The 14,732-nt window shown below is 37.1% G+C and overlaps 1 protein-coding gene across 10 annotated transcripts in view; it reads left to right on the forward strand.

Annotated features, from left to right (window-relative positions):
* The window catches only part of DZIP3 (DAZ interacting zinc finger protein 3), a 114,978-nt gene that overhangs the window by 65,437 nt on the left and 34,809 nt on the right, over nucleotides 1-14,732 (forward strand). For all 10 annotated transcript variants that reach the window (XR_014245357.1, XM_082394645.1, XM_082394643.1 and 7 more), the window contains one exon: nucleotides 9,039-9,064. Coding sequence is in view for 9 of the 10 variants with exons in the window: in XM_082394645.1 (XP_082250771.1) it covers nucleotides 9,039-9,064 (26 nt within the window). In the remaining variant the exon portion in view is untranslated. The remainder of the gene's footprint in view (nucleotides 1-9,038; nucleotides 9,065-14,732) is intronic.

Below are 14,732 nucleotides of genomic sequence, written 5' to 3' on the forward strand. Positions count from 1 at the left end.
AACTCCAACACACAGGCTGACTCTCTTGTTAGGGACTAATGCAGCTAGTGATTTTAAGTTGAAGCCAGTGCTCATTTGCCATTCTGAAAATCCTAGGCTCCTTAAGAATTATGCTAGGGGCTTCCCTGGTGGCGCAGTGGTTGAGAGTCTGCCTGCCAATGCAGGGGACACGGGTTCGAGCCCTGGTCTGGGAGGATCCCGCATGCCGCGGAGCAGTTGGGCCCGTGAGCCACAATTACTGAGCCTGCGCGTCTGGAGAGGCCGCGATGATGAGAGGCCCCGCGCACCGCGATGAAGAGTGGCCCCCACTTGCCACAACTAGAGAAAGCCCTCGCACAGAAACGAAGACCCAACACAGCCATAAATAAATAAAATAGTGTTTAAATAAATAAAAATAAAAAGCCAGCTTGTATATCATCTGCTCTTTAAAAAAAAAAAAAAAAAAAAAAGAATTATGCTAAATCAACTCTGTCTGTACTCCCGAAATAGAACAACAATGCCTGGATGACAACACATCTGTTTACAACATAGTTTACTAAATATATTAAGTCTACTGTTGAGACCTACTGCTCAGAAAGAAAGATTTCTGGATGTCGGTTCAAGATGGCGGACTAGAAGCACGTGTGCTCACTCCCTTTTTCGAGAGCACCAGAATCACAACTAACTGCTGAACAATCATCAACAGGAAGAACTAGAACTCACCAAAAAAGATACCCCACATCCAAAGACAAAAGAGAAGCTGCAATGAGACGGTAGGAAGGGCACAATCACAATAAAATCAAATCCCATAACCACTGGGTGGGTGACTCACAAACTGGAGAACAATTGTACCACAGAAGTCCACCCACTGGAGTGAAGGTTCCAAGCACCACATCAGGCTTTCCAACCTGGGGGTCTGGCAATGGGAGGAGGAATTCGCAGAGAATCAGACTTTGAAGGCTAGCAGGATTTGACTGCAGGATTTTGACGGGACTAGGGGAAACAGAGACTCCACTCTTGGAGGGCACACACAAAGTAGTGTGCGCATAAGGACCCAGGGGGCAGGAGCAGTGACCCCATAGGAGGCTGAACCAGACCTACCTGCTACTGTTGGAGGGTCTCCTGCAGAGGCAGGGGATTGCTGTGGTTCACCACAGAGACAAGGACACTGGCAGCAGAAGTTCTGGAAAGTACTCCTTGGCATGAGCCCTCCTGGAGTCCACCATTAACCCCACCAAAGAGCCTGTAGCCTCCAGTGCTGGGTTGCCTCAGGCCAAACAACCAACAGGGAGGGAATTCAGCCCCACCCAGCAGCAGACAAGCAGATTAAAGTTTTACTGAGCTCAGCCCACCAGAACAACACCCAGCTCTACCCACCACCAGTCCCTCCCCTCAGGAAGCTTGCACAAGCCTCTTAGATAGCCACATCCACCAGAGGGCAGACAGCAGAAGCAAGAAGAACTACAGTCCTGCAGCCTGTGGAACGAAAACCACATTCACAGAAAGACAGTCAAAATGAAAAGGCAGAGGGCTATGTACCAGATGAAGGAACAAGATAAAACCCCAGAAAAACAATTAAATGAAATGGAGATAGGCAACATTCCAGAAAAAGAATTCACAATAATGATAGCGAAGATGATCCAGGAACTCGGAAAAAGAATGGAGGCAAAGATTGAGAAGATGCAAGAAATGTTTAACAAAGACCTACAAGAATTAACAAAAAAACACCTAGAAGAATTAACAAACAAACAGACATGAACAATACAATAAATGAAATGAAAAAATGTACTAGAACGAATCAGTAGCAGAATAACTGAGACAGAAGAACAGATAAGTGACCTGGAAGACAGAATGGAGGAATTCACTGCCACAGAAGAGAATAAAGAAAAATGAATGAAAAGAAATGAAGACAGCCTAAGAGACCTCTGGGACAACATCAAACGCAACAACATTTGCATTTTAGGGGTCCCAGAAGGAGAAGAGAGAGAGAAAGGACCCGAGAAAATATTTGAAGAGATTAGAATCAAAAACTGCCCTAACATGGGAAACAAAATAGCCACCCAGGTCCAGGAAGCACAGAGTCCCAGGCAGGATAAACCCAAGGAGAAACATGCTGAGACACATAGTAATCAGATTGACAAAAATTAAAGACAAAGAAAAATTATTAAAAGCAACAAGGGAAAAACGACAAATAACATACAAGGGAACTCCCATAAGGTTAACAGCTGATTTCTCAGCAGAAACTCTACAAGCCAGGAGGGAGTGGCATGATATATTTAAAGTGATGAAAGGGAAGAAGCTGCAACCCAGATTACTCTACCCGGCAAGGATCTCATTCAGATTTGACAGAGAAATCAAAAGCTTCACAGACAAGCCAAAGCTGAGAGAATTCAGCACCACCAAACCAGCTCTACAACAAATGCTAAAGGAACTTCTCTAAGTGGGAGACACAAGAGAAGAAAAGGACCTACAAAAACAAACCCAAAACAATTAGGAAAGTGGTAATAGGAACATACATATTGATAATTACCTTAAACGTGAATGGATTAAATGCTCCAACCAAAAGACACAGGCTCGCTGAATGGATACAAAAACAAGACCCATATATGTGCTGTCTATAAGAGACCCACTTCAGACCTAGGACACATACAGACTGAAAGTGAGGGGATGGAAAAAGATATTCAATGCAAATGGAAATCAAAAGAAAGCTGGAGTAGCAATACTCATATCACATAAAATAGACTTTAAAATAAAGAACGTTATAAGAGACAAGGAAGGACATTACATAATGATCAAGGGATCAATCCAAGAAGAAGATATAACAATTATAAATATATATGCACCCAACATAGGAGCACTTCAATACATAAGGCAAATACTAACAGCTATAAAAGGGGAAATCGACAGTAACACAATAATAGTGGGGGACTTTAACACCTCACACCAAAGGACAGATCATCCAGACAGAAAAATAACAAGGAAACACACGCTTTAAATGATACAATAGACCAGAAACATTGAATTCATATTTATAGGACATTCCATCCGAAAACAGCAGATTATGCTTTCTTCACAAGTGCACACGAACATACTCCAGGATAGATCACATCTTGGGTAACAAATCAAGCCTGGGTAAATTTAAGAAAATTGAAATCATATCAAAGCATCTTTTCTGACCACAACACTATGAGATTAGAAATAAATTACAGGGAGAAAAATGTAAAAAAACCCACAAACACATGGAGGCTAAACAATCCATTAATAAATAACCAAGAGATCACTGAAGAAATCAAAGAGGAAATTTAAAAATACCTAGAAACAAATGACAATGAAAACACAATGGCCCAAAACCTATGGGATAAAGCAGAAGCATTTCTAAGAGGGAAGTTTATAGCAATACAGTCCTACCTCAAGAAACAAGAAAAATCTCAAATAAACAACCTAACCTTACACCTAAAGCAATTAGAGAAAGAAGAACAAAAAATCCCGAAGTTAGCAGAAGGAAAGAAATCATAAAGATCAGATCAGAAATAAATGAAAAAGAAATGATGGAAATGACAGCAAAGATCAATAAAACTAAAAGGTGGTTCTTTGAGAAGATAAACACAATTGATAAACCATTAGCCAGACTCATCAAGAAAAAAAGGAAGACTTAAATCAATAGAATTAGAAATGAAAAAGGAGAAGTAACAATGGACACTGCAGAAATACAAAGCATCATGAGAGATTACTACAAGCAACTATATGCCAACAAAATGGACAACCTGGAAGAAATGGACAAATTCGTAGAAAAGCACAACCTTCCAAGACTGAACCAAGAAGAAGTAGAAAATATAAACAGACCAATCACAAGCACTGAAATTGAAACTGTGATTAAAAATCTTACAACAAGCAAAAGCCCAGGACCAGATGGCTTCACAAGCCAATTCTATCAAACATTTAGAGAAGAGCTAACACCTATCCTTCTCAAACTCTTCCAAAATATAGCAGAGGGAGGAACACTCCCAAACTCATTCTACGAGGCCACCATCACCCTGATACCAAACCAGACAAAGATGTCACAAAGAAAGAAAACTACAGGCCAATATCACTGATGAACATAGACACAAAAATCCTCAACAAAATACTAGCAAACAGAGTCCAGCAGCTTATTAAAAGTTTCATACACCATAATCAAGTGGGGTTTATCCCAGGAAAGCAAGGATTCTTCAATATACACAAATCAATCAGTGTGATACAGCTTTTTAACAAATTGAAGAATAAAAGCCATATGATCATCTCAAGAGATGTAGAAAAAGCTTGTGACAAAATTTAACATCCATTTATTATAAAAACCCTCCAGAAAGTAGGCATAGAGGGAACTTACCTCAACATAATAAAGGCCATATATGACAAACCCACAGCCAACATCATTCTCAATGGTGAAAAACTGAAACCATTTCCACTGAAATCAGGAACAAGACAAGGTTGCCACTCTCACCAGTATTATTCAACATAGTTTTGGAAGTTTTAGCCACAGCAATCGGAGATAAAACAGAAATAAAAGGAATCCAAATCGGAAAAGAAGAAGTAAAGCTGTCACTATTTGCAGATGACATGATACTATACATAGAGAATCCTAAAGATGTCACCAGAAAACTATTAGAGTTAATCAGAGAATTAGGTAAAGTAGCAGGATACAAAATTAATGCACAGAAATCTCTTGCACTCCTATACGCTAATGCTGAAAAATCTGAAAGAGAAATTAAGGAAACACTCCCATTTACCATTGCAACAAAAAGAATAAAATACCTAGGAATAAACCTACCTAAGGAGACAAAAGACCTGTATGCAGAAAACTACAAGACACTGATGAAAGAAATTAAAGATGATACAAATAGATGGAGAGATACACCATGTTCTTGGATTAGAAGAATCAACATTGTGAAAATGACTCTACTACCCAAAGCAATCTACAGATTCAATGCACTCCCTATCAATCTCCCAATGGCATTTTTAACAGAACTAGAACAAAAAAATCTTAAAATTTGTATGGAAACACAAAAGACCCTGAATAGCCAAAGCAATCTTGAGAAAGAAAAACGGAGCTGGACGAATCAGGCTCCCTGACTTCAGACTATACTACAAAGCTACAGTAATCAAGACAGTATGGTACTGGCACAAAAACAGAAATATAGATCAATGGAACAGGATAGAAAGCCCAGAGATAAACCCACACACATATGGTCACCTTATCTTTGATAAAGGAGGCAAGAATATACAGTGGAGAAAAGACAGCCTCTTCAATAAGTGGTGCTGGGAAAACTGGACAGCTACATGTAAAAGAGTGAAATTAGAACACTCCCTAACACCATACACAAAAATAAACTCAAAATGGATTAAAGACCTAAATGTAAGGCCAGACACTGTAAAACTCTTAGAGGAAAACATAGGCAGAACACTCTATGACATAAATCACAGCAAGATCCTTTTTGACCCACCTCCTAGAGAAATGGAAATAAAAACAAAAATAAACAAAAATGGACCTAATGAAACTTAAAAGCTTTTGCACAGCAAAGGAAACCATAAACAGGATAACCCTCAGAATGGGGGAAAATATTTGCCAACGAATCAACAGACAAAGGATTAATCTCCAAAATATATAAACAGCTCATGTAGCTCAATATTTAAAAAAAAAAACCCAATCCAAAAATGGGCAGAAAACCTAAATAGACATTTCTCCAAAGAAGACCTACAGATGGTCAAGAAACACATGAAAAGCTGCTCAACATCACTAGTTATTAGAGAAATGCAAATCAAAACTACAATGAGGTATCACCTCACACCAGTTAGGATGGGCATCATCAGAAAATCTACAAACAACAAATGCTGGAGAGGGTGTGGAGAAAAGGGAACCCTCTTGCATTGTTGGTGGGAATGTAAATTGATGCAGCTGCTATGGAGAACAGTATGGAGGTTCCTTAAAAAAACTAAAAATGGAATTACTGTATAACCCAGCAATCCCACTACTGGGCATATACCCAGAGAAAACCATAATTCAGAAAGACACATGCACCCCAATGTTCATTGCAGCACTATTTACAATAGCCAGGACATGGAAGCAACCTGAATGCCCATCGACAGACGAATGGATAAAGAAGATGTGGTACATATATACAATGGAATATTACTCAGCCATAAAAAGGAACGAAGTTGGGTCATTTGTAGAAATGTGGTTGGACCTAGAGACTGTCATACAGAGTGAAGTCAGAAAGAGAAAAACAAATATCATGTATTAACGCATATATGTGGAACCTAGAAAAATGGTACAGATGAACCGGTTTGCAGAGCAGAAATAGAGACACAAATGTAGAGAACAAACGTATGGACACCTGAAGGGGGAAAGTGGGGGGTGGGTGGTGGTGAGATGAATTGGGAGATTGGGATTGACATATATACACTAATACGTAAAAAATAGATAACTAATAAGAACCTACTGTATAAAAAATAAATAAAATAAATTCAAAAAAATAAAAGACAAAGATTTCTTTCAAAATATTACTGCTCATTGACAATGAATGCATCTGCTCACCCAGGAACTCTGATGGAAATGTACAATGAGATTAATGTTGTTTTCATGCCTGCTAACACAGCACCCATTCTGCAGCCTGTGGATGAAGGAGTCACTTGGACTTTCTAGTCTTATTATTTAAGAAATACATTTTGTGAGGCTGCAGTTACCATAGATAGTGATTCCACTGATGGATTTGGGCAAAGTCAGTTGAAAACATTCTGGATTCACCTTTCTAGATGCCATTAAGAATATTCATAATTCATGGGAAGGGGTCAAAATATCAACAGTAACAGTAGTTTGGAAGAAGTTGATTACAGCCCTAATGGATGAAACTGAAGGATTTAAAATTTCAGTAGAGGAAGTAATTGCAGATGTGGTGAAAATAGCAAGAGAACTGGAAATAGAAGTGGAGCCTAAAGATGTTACTGAATTGCTGCAATCTCGTGATAAAATTTAATGGATGAAGAGCTGCTTCTTATAGATGAGCAAAGAAAGTAGTTTCTTGGATGGAATCTACTCCTGGTGACAGTGCTGTAACAACTGTTGAAATGACAACAAAGGATTAAAATATGACAGAAACTTAGTTGATAAAACAAGGGCAGGGTTTGAGAGAATTGACACCAATTTTGAAAGAAGTTCTACTGTGGGTAAAATGCTGTCAAACAGAGAAATCATTCGTAAAAGGAAGAGGCAATTAATGTGACAGACTTCACTGTGGCCTTATTTTAAGAAATTGCCACAGCCATTTCAACTTTCAGCAACCATCACCCTGATTAGTCAGCAGCCATCAACATCAAGGCAAGACCATCTACCAAAGAAAAGACTACAGTTTGCTGAAGGCTTAGATGATGGTTAGCATTTTTTAGCAATAAAGTATTTTTAAATTAAGGTGTACACATTTTTTAAGACATAAGGCTATATTGCACACTTAATAGCCTGCAGTATAGTATAAACATATATGAACTGGGAAACCAAAAAACTCATGTGACTTGCTTTATTGCAATATTCACCTTATTGGGGTTGTCTGGAACCGAACCTTCATTACCTCTAAGGTATGCCTGTAATTGCTTCTTTATTTTATGCCATTTCAGTTTATGAAAGGTTCCAAAGGAATGCTCTACTTTTGGATAGCAGGGGAACCTATACTTAACTATACTAGATATGTTCATTATGAACAATCAAAGGTCTTTTCAACCTAGTTATTCGAGTACACTAGAACCAAGGCAGGAGTTGATAATTCTAAATTGTAAAATCAAATTGGCACTGGACATTGATCAGACAATGAAATGCAAAAATCCTCTTACTATAGGGACAATAAAGCAAAACAAATTAGTAAGTATATCATGGAATCTGTAGGGAAAGAGGCCTGAAGTTTCTTGTAAACAAGAGGTGGTAGTAGAAATTAATACTGTAATTTATATGACAATAATTGATACTCAATAGAAGGGTGATATATAAGAGTAATTAATACTCTTAATTTAGTATGTTAACTGTCATTGATATTACCTTTATTTAATAGGTTGCCTTTATAGTTTTATTTTAATGAAAATAAAATATAGGGCTGTTTAATATTTCCTCCCAATTCTGATCTCCCTAACACTTTTTCCCTATAAGATTCTTAATATATCAATCTGCTTTCTCTTTACATGTAGATTTTCAAGAACTCTTGTAATTAGTATCGGAGTCCATAAATGAAAATTACGTACACAATTGCAATATCTGTCCCAAGATATTGCAATAGATACAAACTCTGCCGCAGCACTCACTTCCAATATCTGAATCAGTGATTTTCAAGTTGTGTTTCATGACTCAGTGGTAGATTATAAAATCAATTTGGTGCGTCACAACTATCATTTTAAAAAAAGAAATAGTATGAATAAAATAAATTTCAGAGTTCATCACGCATTGTCTTAGTTTGGGCTGCTATAGCAAACTACCATAAACTGGGTGGCAAAACCAACATTTTTCACGGTTCTGGAGGCTGGGAAATTCAAGATCAAGGTGCCAGCAGATTCAGTGTCTGGTGAAGGCTGTCTTCTTAATTTGCAGACAGCTACCTTTTCACTGTATCATCACACGTTGGAGAAAGAGAGTGATCAAGCATGCACAAGTGAGCGAGCTAGCTCTCTGCTCTCTTCTCATAAGGGTGCTAATCCCATCATGAGGACTCCAAATCATCTAAACCTAATTACCTCCCAATGGCCATACCTCCAGTTACCATCACACTGGGGGTTAGGGTTTCAACCTAAGAATTTTGGAGGCACACAAACATGCAGCCCATAACACACATAATATGAGTAAGGTTTATTTCATGGGACTTATATTTCAGTTTTATGCTTATGTATAAAAATATATATGTAAGTACATTTGAGTTATAATGTAAATTATATTTCTTATTTTGGTTGTGGTCAAAAAGCTTGAGAAATGCTGACCTAAATGCAGTTAGATCACTATGCTGTATCAACATAGTTGATACATAATACTAATTCTTGATGTTATTTTTCAGAATAAGGAATCTAAAGAAGAGCAAGTGTAAGTATTAGTTTATTTAATTTTTAAATCTGTCTTAGTACTGTCAAAGTGTGCTTTACCAGAATAACACAGCCTTGCTTTAGAACGTGTTCTCACTAAGAGAAGAATAGACAGTTTTTTTGTCTTAGTAAGTTGTAAGGTTTTTTTATTGAAAGTGACAAAAAGTTAAATTATCATTTATTTTGGGAGAATAGAATCTCTTGCCATTTTCCTATCAATGTATGGCTACTCAAGAGTCATCCAATGCTAACTGCTTTCTTCAAGGACTAAATTTAGCTCCAGCATAAAATCCTTTAAAATATAGTCTAGATTGTAGTTAGCCAAATATAGACTAAGTTAAACTTAACCTTAGAGGCAGATTATTGTTTGTCCCAGTGACCCCTTTTACAAAAGAGTTTCGTTTGGTTTGGTTTGGTTTGGTTAATTAACCTGAGATGTTTTTATTGTTTTTTTAACCCCAGTTGTTAACGGTGAATTTTGAACCTTTACTGGAAACCTTTTAATGTCTAAAGAACATTGCAAGCTATATTCTACAACCATATGATTAATGACAGTGTAGTAGAGGAAGGAAGTGGGGGAGACATTCCATAAAGAGATCATTATACCCACCAAAAAGTTGTTACTTTAGAGAATTAGTTACTTTAGAGAACTCTCTGTGAGGACATAACTTAAGATAACTTTAAAATGGTAACAAGAACATATTTTGTTAACTTTAAAGCCATCAATTTTAGTTGATATTTTCTCATTGATTAATGGACATGATCCACTTGGTAAGTTAATAGTTCATCATCCAAGATGGGTTTTCACTTTCTTTGTCAACAAGTTGAGCCACTAATGTAATAGTTTTTTTTTTAATACAGCAGCTTCTTATTAGTTATCCATTTCATACATATTAGTGTATCTATGTCAATCCCAATCTCCCAATTCATCCCACCACCACCACCCCCCACCGCCACTTTCCCCCCATGGTGTCCACGTTTGTTCTCTGCATCTGTGTCTCAATTTCTGCCCTGCAAACCGGTTCCTCTGTACCATTTTTCTAGGTTCCACATATATGCATTAATACATGATATTTGTTTTTCTCTTTCTGACTTACTTCACTCTGTATGACAGTCTCTAGGTCCATCCACGTCTCTACAAATGATCCAATTTCATTCCCTTTTTATGGCTGAGTAATATCCCATTGTATGTATGTACCACATCTTCTTTATCCAGTCGTCTGTCAATGGGCATTTAGGTTGCTTCCATATCCTGGCTATTGTAAATAGTGCTGCAATGAACATTGGGGTGCATGTGTCTTTTTGAATTATGGTTTTCTCTGGGTATATGCCCAGTAGTGGGATTGCTGGGTCGTATGGTAATTCTATTTTTAGTTTTTAAGGAACCTCCATATTGTTCTCCATAGTGGCTGTATCAATTTACATTCCTACCAACAGTGCAAGAGGGTTCCCTTTTCTCCACACCCTCTCCAGCATTTGTTGTTTGTAGATTTTTTGATAATGCCCATTCTAACTGGTGTGAGGTGATACCTCACTGTAGTTTTGATTTGCATTTCTCTAATAACTAGTGATGTTGAGCAGCTTTTCATGTGCTTCCTGGCCATCTGTGTGTCTTCTTTGGAGAAATGTCTATTTAGGTCTTCTGCCCATTTTTGGATTGGGTTGTTTGTTTTTTTAATATTGAGCTGCATGAGCTGTTTATATATTTTGGAGATTAATCCTTCGTCCGTTGATTCGTTTGCAAATATTTTCTCCCATTCTGAGGGTTGTTTTTTTGTCTTGTTTGTAGTTTCCTTTGCTGTGCAAATACTTTTAAGTTTCATTAGGTCCCATTGGTTTATTTTTGTTTTTATTTCCATTACTCTAGGAGGTGGATCAAAAAAGATCTTGCTGTGATTTATGTCAAAGAGTGTTCTTCCTACATTTTCCTCTAAGAGTTTTATAGTGTCTGGCCTTACATTTAGGTCTCGAATCCATTTTGAGTTTATTTTTGTGTATGGTGTTAGGGAGTGTTCTAATTTCATTCTTTTACATGTAGCTGCCCAATTTTCCCAGCACCACTTATTGAGGAGACTGTCTTTTCTCCATTGTATATCCTTGCCCCCTTTGTCATAGATTAGTTGACCACAGGTGCATGGGTTTATCTCTGGGCTTTCTATCCTATTCCATTGACCTACATTACTGTTTTGTGCCAGTACCATATTGTCTTGATTACTGTAGCTTTGTAGTATAGTCTGAAATCCGGGAGCCTGATTCCTCCAGCTCTGTTTTTTTCCCTCAACACTGCTTTGGCTCTTCGGGGTCTTTTGTGTCTCCATACAACTTTTAAGATTTTTTGTTCTAGTTCTGTGAAAAATGCCATTGGTAATTTGATAGGGATTGCATTGAATCTGTAGATTGCTTTGGGTAGTATAGTCATTTTCACAATATTAATTCTTCCAACCAGTTGAAGAACATGGTATATCTCTCCATCTGTTTGTATCATCTTTAATTTCGTTCATCAGTGTCTTGTAGTTTTCTGCATACAGGTCTTTTGTCTCCTTAGGTAGGTTTATTCCTAGGTATTTTATTCTTTTGGTTGCAATGGTAAATGGGAGTGTTTCCTTAATTTCTCTTTCAGATTTTTCATCATTAGTGTATAGGAATGCAAGAGGTTTCTGTGCATAAATTTTGTATCCTACAACTTTACCAAATTCACTGATTAGCTCTAGTAGTTTTCTGGTGCCATCTTTAGGATTCTCTGTGTATAGTATCATGTCATCTGCAAACAGTGACAGTTTTACTTCTTTTCAAATTTGTATTCCTTTTATTTCTTTTTCTTCTCTGATTGCCGTGGCTAGGACTTCCAAAACTATGTTGAATAATAGTGGTGAGAGTGGACATCCTTGTCTTGATCCTGTTCTTATAGGAAACGGTTTCAGTTTTTCACCATTGAGAACGATGTTGGCTGTGGGTTTGTCATATGTGGCCTTTATTATGTTGAGGTAGGTTCCCTCTATGCCCACTTTCTGTAGAGTTTTTTTCACAAATGGGTGTTGAATTTTGTCAAAAGCTTTTTCTGCATCTATTGAGATGATCATATGGTTTTTCTTCTTTAATTTGTTAATATGGTATATCATATTGATTGATTTGCTTATATTGAAGAATCCTTGCATCCCTGGGATAAATCCCACTTGATCGTGGTGTATGATCCTTTTAATGTGTTGTTGGATTCTATTTGCTAGTATTTTGTTGAGGATTTTTGCATCTATATTCATCAGTGATACTGGTCTGTGATTTTCTTTTTTGTAGTATCTTTGTCTGGTTTTGGTATCAGGGTGATGGTGGCCTCATAGAATGAGTTTGGGAGTGTTCCTTCCTCTGCAATTTTTTGGAAGAGTTTGAGAAGCATGAGTGTTAGCTCTTCTCTAAATGTTTGATAGAATTCACCTGTGAAGCCATCTGGTCCTGGACTTTTGTTTTTTGGAAGATTTTAAATCACAGTTTCAATTTCATTCCTTGTGATTTGTCTGTTCATATTTTCTACTTCTTCCTGGTTCAGTCTTGGAAGTTTATACCTTTCTAAGAATTTGTCCATTTCTTCCAGGTTGTCCATTTTATTGGCATAGAGTTGCTTTTAGTAGTCTCTTAGGATGCTTTGTATTTCTGCGGTGTCTGTTGTAACTTCTCCTTTTTCATTTCTAGTTTTATTGAATTGATTCCTCTCCCTCTTGATCAGTCTGGCTAATGGTTTCTCAATTTTGTTTATCTTCTCGAAGAACCAGCTTTTAGTTTTATTGATCTTTGCTATTGTTTTCTTTGTTTCTATTTCATTTATTTCTGCTCTGATCTTTATGATTTCTTTCCTTCTACTAACTTTGGGTTTTGTTTGTTCTTCTTTCTCTAGTTCTTTAGGTGTAAGGTTAGGTTGTTTATTTGAGATTTTTCTTGTTTCTTGTTTCTTGAGGTAGGCTTGTAAAGCTATAAACTTCCCTCTTAGAACTGCTTTTGCTGCATCCCATAGGTTTTGGATCGTTGTGTTTTCATTGTCATTTTCTCTAGGTATTTTTTTATTTCCTCTTTGATTTCTTCAGTGATCTCTTGGTTATTTGTAATGTATTGTTTAGCCTCCATGTGTTTGTGTTTTTTACGTTTTTTTTTTCCCTGTAATTGATTTCTAATCTCATAGCATTGTGGTCATAAAAGATGCTTGATATGATTTCAATTTTTTTAAATTTACTGAGGCTTGATTTGGGGCCCAAGATGTAATCAATCCTGGAGAATGTTCCGTGCGCACTTGAGAAGAAAGTGTAATCTGCTGTTTTTGGGTGGAATGTTCTATAAATATCAATTAAATCTATGTGGTCTATTGTGTCATTTAAAGCTTGTGTTTCCCTATTAATTTTCTGTTTGGAAGATCTGTCCATTGGTGTAAGTGAGGTGTTAAAGTCCCCCACTATTATTGTGTTACTGTCGATTTCTTCTTTTAGAGCTGTTAGCAGTTGCTTTATGTATTGAGGTGCTCCTATGTTGGGTGCCTATATATTTATAATGTTATATCTTCTCCTTGGATTGATCCCTTGATCATCTGTAGTGTCCTTCCTTGTCTCTTGTAACATTCTTTATTTTAAAGTCTATTTTATCTGATATAAGTATTGCTACTCCAGCTTTTTTTTGATTTCCATTTGCATGGAATATCTTTTTCCATCCCCTCACTTTCAGTCTGTATGTGTCCCTAGGTCTGAAGTGGGTCTCTTGTAGACAGCATATATATGGGTCTTGTTTTTGTGTCCATTCAGTGATCCTGTGTCTTTTGGTTGGAGCATTTAATCCATTTACATTTAAGGTAATTATTGATATGTATGTTCCTATTACCATTTTCTTAATTGTTTTGGGTTTTTTTTTATAGGTGCTTTTCTTCTCTTGTGTCTCCCACTTAGAGAAGTTCTTTTAGCATTTGTTGTAGAGCTGGTTTGGTGGTGCTGAATTCTCTTAGCTTTTGCTTGTCTGTGAAGCTTTTGATTTCTCTGTCAAATCTGAATGAGATCCTTGCTGGCTAGAGTAATCTTGGTTGTAGGTTCTTCCCTTTCATCACTTTAAATATATCATGCTGCTCCCTTCTGGCTTGTAGAGTTTCTGCTGAGAAATCAGCTGTTAACCTTATGGGAGTTCCCTTGTATGTTATTTGTCATTTTTCCCTTGCTGCTTTCAATAATTTTTCTTTGTCTTTAATTTTTGCAAATTTGAGTACTATGTGTCTTGGCATGTTTCTCCTTGGGTTTATCCTGTATGGGACTCTCTGCGCTTCCTGCACTTGTGGCTATTTCCTTTTCCATGTTGGGGAAGTTTTTGACTATAATCTCTTCAAATATTTTCTCTGGTCCTTTCTCTCTCTTCTCCTTCTGGGACCTCTATAATGCGAATGTTGTTGCATTTAATGTTGTCCCAGAGGCCTCTCAAGCTGTCTTCATTTCTTTTCATTCTTTTTTCTTTACTCTGTTCCACAGCAGTGAATTCCACCATTCTGTCTTCCAGGTCACTTATCCGTTCTTCTGCCCCAGTTATTCTGCTATTGATTCCTTCTAGTGTATTTTTCATTTCAGTTATTGTATTGTTCATCTGTGTTTGTTTGTTCTTTAATTCTTCTATGTCTTTGTTAAACATTTCTTGCATCTTCTCAATGTTTGCCT

This window comes from Balaenoptera borealis (genome assembly GCF_965194805.1).
Source record: "Balaenoptera borealis genome assembly, chromosome: 5".
In the NCBI taxonomy this organism is placed as follows: domain Eukaryota; kingdom Metazoa; phylum Chordata; class Mammalia; order Artiodactyla; family Balaenopteridae; genus Balaenoptera; species Balaenoptera borealis.